The following is a 9,136-nucleotide window of genomic DNA, read 5'->3' as shown; positions in this document are numbered from 1 at the left end:
TTTATTATAATAGCCTCGAAATATTCTTTATTGTGACTTTAAAATACTTAATTAAAACTTCCTAATTTGATTATAATTTAGGACTCTATAATACTTAATTTGGACTGCCTAATTTGATTATAGTAAAATTCAAATATTCTTTATTGGGACTCTATAATACTTAATTGAGAATGCCTAATTTGATTACAATATATACCTCCAAATATTCTTTATTGGGACTCTATAATACTTAATTGGGGTTGCCTAAATTGATTGTAATAACCTCGAAATTAAATATTATTTATTAGGATTCTATAATACTTAATTGGGTTTGCCTAATTTGATTATAATACCTCCAAATATTATTTATATAATACTTAATTAGGACTACCTAATTTAATTATAATAGCCTAGAAATAATCTTTATTGGGATTCTATAATACTTAATTAGGACAGTCTAATTTGATTATAATAGCCTCGAAATATTCTTTATTGGGATTCTATAAAACTTAATTGGGACTGCCTAATTTTATTATAATACCTTCAAATATTCTTTATTATGATTGTATAATACTTAATTGGCACTGCCTAAATTAAATATAATAACCTTCAAATATTCTTTATTGGGACTCTGTAATACTTAATTAAAAAAAAAATAAAAATTGCGGCTACCTAATTTGATATAATAACCTCGAAATATTCTTTATTGAGACTCTATAATACTCGTACTTATTTGAATTGACACTGTCTTCATTAATAATAATAACCTTTAAATATTATTTGTAGGGACTCTAAATATAATAAGTATGATGATTAAAGCCTAAGAATAATTCGATTAAACAAAAGTCTGATGTTACTTTTAGGTGCACTTAAAATATAGTTGTGTGTCACAAAACAATGACATAATTAGCACATTATAAACTTTTTTTTTTGGTGTAAAGAGAGCCACAATGATAATGATCGATGTAGATGAGATTGAATTGATCTTAGGGTTTTTTGGCTATCACCGTTTGAGACTTTAACTAACTAAACTATTTTATTATCTTCATAGTAATAACTAATAAGTATTCTATGTGAAGCATAATTTATTTATACAAGTAATGTAATATAATCAAAATTATTGAGTTTTGTTTTGTTTTGTTTTTTTTTAATAGGGAAATCAAAGTTATCTTACATAATAGAGATAGCATCTTTCTTGAAAATCAATGAATATACATGAAATAAAATAAGATAAGGGTTGACGAGGGTGTGTCTATTTCATCTTATTCTAACTAATTGTTAATAGGATTAAGAAATAATAAAAATACTTGTGTAAGTAGGGTAATTGGGGGAGAAAATAACAAACGCAAAACGGTAAGAAAAGAGACATTTACAATGGCGTGATTATATACAAAGAAGGTACTTCTCTAGTACGACCAGTTTTGTGTGTGGCTAGCCACACCGTGTGACCACATATAAAAGAACAAATTAACTCATATAACACTGACCAAGTAACCCCTGTAATACTAACTGTGTAACCCCTATAACATTAATCGAGTAACCCTATAACACTGACGAAGTAACCTCTATTATATTAACAAGGTAACCGTTGCTATACGATGTGGCCAACCACATATAAGACTTTGTGTCTCAAGTATTAGATGATTTTTTTTTTTAATTTAAAAATAATATTTGGAAGATTGAATTATTTGCATTTGTGCATATTATATCATATTGTAATAGAATAGTAGGCATTATCTCAAATAATAAATACCTAATCACACCTCTTCTCTCCTCCTCTCTTCTAGGGTTTCTCCAAAATCTTGGCCGTTTAGGCCGGAAATAGTCTAATTTCATCGGAAATTAGACTATTTCCGACCATTTTCCCTTAATTTTATTTAATTTTGCATTTTAGGTTTCAATAAATATACACAAGTAGTGTAGATATTTGTCCATCTCCCTATGGTGGAGTGTCTCCCTATAGTGGAGTCGTTGGTTTTTGTTAGTTTAGTTGTTTATTTACGTTTAAGGTTTGTTTGTGTGTTAGGGTTCATCAAAAAGGTAATCATCTTTGGCCCTATTGTCAGTTCTTTGGTAAAGATTTGTTCGGGATCACAACGGTTGTCAAGTTTTCAAATGCGTTTAGGCAAATCAGATGAGAATCATCCTTACAGATACAACAAATCGTTAGACTGTCTATCCGAAAAGGTTGTATATTCCAGCGATGTGTGCGAGAGATGTACCACAGTGCAAGATCTTTTCAACGATCGTAGCTTTGATAAAGGAAACCCTAATTTGATTCAATTTATGTATTTGTTAATTTAGATTTCATTTGTAGATGTCGGATGGCTTTTTATTGATGAAATGATTTACTTCAAAAAAAAATCTCAAATAATAAATAATCAAGTGGTTAAAAGAAACAAAAATACAATTGTATTATAAAAAAAATAACAAAAATATTGAAACCTACAGTTTTCCACTTTTCCTTTTTTTTTTTTTAGACAAATCCACTTTTTCTTAAATCATGGTGATTTTTTTTTAACTAATTCTATCGTTAATTATCTTTATAATTTGTTACAGTATCTTTTTTTTTTGTGTGTGAATATATTTGTTACAATATCTTAATATAACATTTAAAATTAAAGGATTAATTTTTGCCAAATTTTTGTATTTAAATTAAAAATTATGCAACGGAGGATCAACATATACAAATAATTTTATATATATACATGATATTATTAAAGAGTTTGCCTCATCAAAAAAAAAATGTCAATCACTTGATGGGCCTTTTTATGTATGTATGGAAGAAATTTTATGTATGTATGATACTCCCTAAAAGGTTGGATTAATATCCATAGTATTATATATATATATATATATATATATATATATATATATATATATATATATATATATATATATATATATATATATATATATATATATATATATATATGTATATGTATATGACAGAGTTGCAATATTTAAGAATAAGAATATATTATCGAATTTGGAATTTATTTATTAACATAAATGTATCAGTTAGATTTAAGAAAATATCTTATAATATATTTCCCCCAAAAAAGGCCCCATAATCAATAGATTATAATAATTTGTTTCCCAAAAAAAAACCTAATCAATGGTTTTTTTGTAAAGAAAAATTTATAAAAATATTAGTCATCTTCAACCTTATGCATTTTCAATATTCAACAATGGCATTATATGTATGTTCAACATTGAACAAGATAATCATTGAATTAGATCAAAATTGATCACAAAATCACTTTAATGAATACTGAAAAAAATGTTATTCGAATCTCCAAATATATTATTGCAACTCGATTGAATTATTTCTCAAAAACTAGAACTTTGAAGTTTATTTTAATCTAGAATCACATTACTATAAGTGATGAATAAATTAATTATTTCTACAATTGATGAATTGAAAAATATAAATAATTATATACTGTAGTTAGGTTGACAAAATCATCGAAATAAATTTTTGGTTTAAGATGGAATAATGTTTAGGGATGAAGATGACATAGGTTGAAGATCAAGTCCAATTTCAATGTGAAAGATGATTCAAGGTTCAAGATCATATATTTAACGGATTTTTCACCAAATACCACTGAGTTAAAGCTTAATTCACCATATACCACAGAAAACTTTCTAATACACCGTATAACCTTCAGTTTAACTAAAATGTCACAACATGCCATTAATGACTAACAGACGTTAACACCGTTAGTCATTAAGGCTAATAAGGCCACGTGGCAACATATGATTGGTTCCCTTTTAAATTACTTAATTTTAAAATAATTATATAATTTTAATTAAAAAAAATAAAAAAAAAGAAAAAAACCCAGCCACCCACGTCCCTCCAGCCAGCCACCACCGTCCCTCCAGCCACCCACGTCCCTCCACCCAGCCAGCCACCACCGGTCGGCGAAAAACTCGACCATAACCCTTGCGCTGGCGCCGAATTCCGACCACAACCCCCGCACTGACCTGAAATTCGACGAGAATACCCCCGTCGGGCCGCCGTACTCCCTTTCTCTTGAACCACCGGCGAAATCCTAGAAGAACAATCGAATCACCGGTCGCGAAGCAGCCCATCTCCCTCGAAGAACCCTTCGCTAACCACCGGTCAGCGCCCAAACCACTCCCCCGCGCCGACGAATCAATTTCGCCCCTATTGGTGCCATTTCCACCCCAAACTAAACCACCACGTATGTCGAAATCCTAAAACCAAAATCTAGGGGTTTGTTTGGCATCATTTTTAGTTTTCAGTTTCCTGTTTTTTTAAAACTAAAAACCAAAAACAGGAAACAAGAAAAAGGTGTTTCCACTTTTCTGTTGTCAGTTTTCAAAATTATCATGATTTTAATAAGTTTAAATATTTTTTGATTCATTATGTGACATATATAACATACTTTTAAAATACAAAAAACCAAAAAACAGAAAACCACAGTGATGCCAAACGAACCTTAGGGTTTTGATTTTGGTGTTTAGGGTTTCGAGGTGGTGGTTTTCGGCAAGTTGGGCGGCGGCGACGTGTGGGAGTGGATTTAGGCTGCCGCGCGAAGGTGGTGGCTGGAGATTTCGGGAGGGAAAGTGGAATTCGTAGGTGGTGCTTAGGAATTCGAGAGGGATACAGATACTCGCAGGTGGTGGCTGGGAATTCCGGAGGGAAAGGTGGCTGGGGTCGGGAATTTCACCGGCGGGGAGGGGGGACGATCGCCGGCCAGCTGGGGGTAGGGTTAGGGCTAGGCTGGTGGCGGCGGTGGCTAAGGTGGTGGTGTTTTTTTTTAAAAATTTTTTTTTAAATAATTTCTCTAAAGTTAGTTAATTAAATAAAGAATATTAATAAGAACCAATTATAAGCTGCCATGTGGCACAATTAACGTTAATGACTAACTGAGTTAACGGAAAGGGAAAGTTGTGAAATTTTCGTAAAATTGAAGGTTATATGGTGTATTAGAAAGTTTTCTATGGTATATGGTGAATTAAGCTTTAACTCAGTGGTATTTGGTGAAAAATACGTATATTTAAATTAAAATCTGCAATTTTTTTATTTTATTAAAAAAATAAAAACATGTGTGTAAAAAGAATTATCTATTAACCCAACAAGCTCTTGATGACTGTGCAGCATAGGTGTTGAATTGGATGGCTAGGATTAGATAAAAAAAACATATCGATCAACGGTTCATATTTAATCTCTTAGCGTAGTCGAAGATAATAGCCCGTAGTCGACGACTATATTAGAATTTTTAACAAATTATAGACGAATGAAGTGCATGCCGACAACAATTTTAGTGAAAATAAGATAGTACACCCGGGTGCACCATAGAACATAAGGTTGTTTGATAAAAAGCATACCGAGTTTGAAAAAGAACATACTTATGTTTGACAAAAACATATCCTAAGCTTCACGGGATTGCTAGTATTTTGTTGCATATTTAGGTATAAAGATGATACTTTGATGCTTTTGGATAAAGAAACAAACAACATAACAGATAATGCCCCAAAGTTGCACATAACAATTATAAGCAACTTTGAAATATTTTATATCTCACAAATATTTTATATCTCACAAATATTTTATATCTCACAAATATTTTATATCTCACAAATAATACCCAAAGTTAATTGCACATAACAATTAACGAATGTAGTATTTATAAATGCAAATGAAAGGATAGTAAAGAAGACACCAATAAGACAATAATATATTATAAATCAAGAAACAGCGTTACAACACTCCATTATATTAATTATATGATTACAATATATAGGATGGTCGAAAGGCCCCTTTGTAGATACAAAGTATATACTACATCCGTTACATATTATTTGCAACGATTTGACATAAAGTAGAGAGGAAATATATCTAATTGTTGCAAATAATATCTAACGGAGGTAGTATTTATTGGCTTATTTGAAAGTTAAATATAGTCAATATAGATGACTGTCGTAGAAATACATAACAACCGTAACTTTGCTGGAATAGCTAGCTATGAAGCCAATCTGATCTCTTCACAACCATAATTTAGAGCATGATTATTCCTGATCAAATGGACATGGAAATTAATTAATAAAGCGTCGGTTTTTATTTTTTTATAGGAAATAAAGCGTTAATTATATAAAAATAAACTAGGGATATACTACCTTCGTTTCATATTATTTGCAACGATCAGACATTTTTCCTCTCTACTTTATGTCAAATCGTTGCAAATATATGAAACGGAGGTAATAATTAATGTCAAATTTGATTACCATATCCTAATAGTTTATATATGTCTTACCAGCTTTTTGTAGAAAATTCCAAGAGACTCGAGATAGATGCAGTGCCTTCCAAACACTCCGACCATAGGGCCGTCAAGGAGTGGCGATGCAAAATCGAGTGCACAACCTTCGATAGCCATACCCTTTCCATATGGTCCATATCCATTTGGACATAAATTTGTGTGGATTTTCATTGTCGCAATCACACAATTATTACCTAGATAATTGTAGTTTCCATAGGTGCCGCTAATATGAGTAATATTTTCACCACACCTAAGTACAATCTATGTAAATGCATACAAATAAAACATTAGGGTTGAGAAAAGAAAAATAAAATACTTAAATAAGTAATTTTTTGTACTAGCTTAGTAATAAACATGAAGATTTTAATAGTTTGCATTTACCTTGGATTCATTTCCTCCATTGCCACCAAATACCTTGGTGTAGGTGCATCCATTTGGCTTAGCAACAACAAACCCAATCGCGTCCACGATAAACCCATGCCTTATTATCACTTCTTTGATGCTTTCACTTTCTTCAAGTTTAAAGCTATAATTTTCAGCACATTGAGAACCATAAGGTCCGCACTTCTTAATCACCCATTTTTGCGGGTTTTTCTGCCAAATGAAAATAAGTAAAAATATTTCATGCATTTATTTTGGCATAATAAAGACTAGTAAAGTTTTTGTTTTTGTTTTTTTTTTTTTTTTGAACGGACTAGTAAAGTTATAACTTAACATGTACTCGATCACTATAAATTATGAAGAATGGTATCATATATTAGACTTATATTAGGCGTAAAGTGGTCGTTTAAAATATGACTATCGTAATATTTCAATGATAAAACATAATGATTGATTCTTTTTTTTTTTTTTTTACTTTATAATATGGACACAATTAGTCTTATAGTATCTACAATACAAATGTAATTTTTGAAATTTTGTTCTTGAAATTATAACATAAATAAAAATTACATAAATGAAACTAAAAGCTTTTGTGTCAGTCCTTTAACATGTTGGTATCAAGATCTAGCGTGATACAAAAGTCACAAGTTCAAATCTCATTCATCCCCTACTTTCAAGTGGAATATTTTGCGCTGCGTATGAGGAGCCCATGCCGCGTTCACATTTCAAGCTCAAAGTAAGGGCTCTCATGTGAAGGGCAGGATAGGGTATACAAACCGATTCTAGGATAACTATAAGCTTAAACTTTTGGTTAAATTGATCTCATAATTACAATTTTGTACCAAAAATAAAGAAATATACTCATACTTTTTTTTTTTTTTTTTTTTTTTGAACTTAAATATACTCATACTTAATTACTTATTTGAAGTAAAATAAATCAATCATAAACTGAATAATCATTCAAACATATAGATCAGTATTAATATTTCAATCGAACACTATACCATTTTCAGGTACAAAGAAGTAAAAGTATTGTAGCTAAAATGTTACCTTTTCAGCATAGAGTCCGATGGAAACAAGGTTGTCATAAGCAGTTCCAAAGAATCCGACAATACGGTCATTTTGTGGTAATGGCATAGCAGATTTGAATTCGCAACCTCCCTTAAGTTGATCAGTTCCATACGGCCCGTGTCCACGAGGATGCAAAGTAGTATGTATCCTCATTTGGGATATGAATGAATCCTTAGCCTTCCCACTTATTCCAGTTATGTACTCTCCAATTTGGAGCTTGATCTTTTATAAAACAAAAACAAATAAAGCCATATATCATAATCATATATTGAAAAGTCGAAAAGAAAAGAAAATAATATTACTTTAGTTTTAAATTATTTGTAACGTCGTATTTTCTACTCCCACTCTTTATGCCAAATCGGTTCAAATAATTTGAAACATAAGTTATAATAGTAATAAGCTTAATTGAATGTTTATCTAAATTGATCTATGCGCAAGATGCATAGGTACGGTATGTGACCTTGTATTCCTGTCCGCCATTGCCGCCAAACTTGGTGGTATCGGATTGACCATTGGCGTCAGTTATGGTGAGCCCGATCGCATCCACGATGAACCCCGACCTTACTACTACTTCCGTGATCCTCTCAGATCCTTCGAGCATCAACGAAAAGTTTTGTACAGCGCCCTCGTCACCATATGGTCCGTAATTCTGCAAAAATAATTTAAACAAAAAATAAAAAAAGTTTATAGCTATTTGTGTTAGTACTCCCTCCGTTTCATAATGATGTTCCTGTTTCGCAAATCGATGCAAAATGATGAAATGAATTAATAAGACAGACAAAAAATAAAGTAAAAGCATACGAACCTGAATTTGAGCCATGTTTTCTTGAATCTTGGATTACAAAGTAAGGTAAAGTTTAGCTAGTAATAGTTGTACTATGTTTACAATTTCGAGTGTAGTGAATAATGAGTTGGTTGTAGCAATGCTTTATTATATATATATATTGTGTGAGAAAAGGGACCAATAATAAATTATGTCGTGCCAGAACATTGTTGAATTTTGCAAGTGAATCCTCTCTGTATTATTGACAACCAACAAAGCCGATCACCCTAGATTTTAACTTGATTTAAGCCATATTCTTAGTTTACAATTTACGAAAGGTGAGTACGTTCACAAATTAGAGTGTAGTGAATGTGTTACGGTTTGGATCATCTATTATGGATGTAATTAATAATGTTATATATTTGACCTTATTTGGTAATGCACATTTTGAAAAGCTTTTATCTTATTGAACACTAGTAGTGGTTTGACCATTTTAAAAGTTAATTTTGATATTTGGTAAATAGCTTATTAAAAGATCTTTTTGGAGTAAAAAAAACTCTTTTAAAAAGACTTTTTACAACTTTATAAGAGTTTTTTTAAAATTAGTTTAGTATGCCAATATGCCACAATAACATTAACAATTTGATTTGAAAAG

At 30.9% G+C, this 9,136-nt stretch overlaps 1 protein-coding gene across 1 annotated transcript; it reads right to left on the bottom strand.

Moving 5' to 3' along the window:
* Positions 1–3,646: 3,646 nt before the first annotated feature.
* On the bottom strand, positions 3,647–8,538 carry LOC145628268 (mannose/glucose-specific lectin-like). The gene is made up of 7 exons (XM_081680566.1): positions 8,524–8,538; positions 8,179–8,367; positions 7,698–7,940; positions 6,648–6,860; positions 6,264–6,527; positions 3,967–4,200; positions 3,647–3,655 (listed from the first exon to the last, which is right to left on the bottom strand). The coding sequence occupies exons 1-7, from the start codon at positions 8,536–8,538 to the stop codon at positions 3,647–3,649; spliced, it is 1,167 nt and encodes a 388-aa protein (XP_081536692.1).
* Between the last annotated feature and the right edge of the window lie 598 nt (positions 8,539–9,136).

The sequence above is a fragment of the Chenopodium album genome, chromosome 4 (genome assembly GCF_948465745.1).
Source record: "Chenopodium album chromosome 4, dcCheAlbu1.1, whole genome shotgun sequence".
Classification (NCBI taxonomy): Eukaryota; Viridiplantae; Streptophyta; class Magnoliopsida; order Caryophyllales; family Amaranthaceae; genus Chenopodium; species Chenopodium album.
Note: the sequence above shows the minus strand (reverse complement) of the source record. Positions and strands in the feature narration are given on the sequence as shown.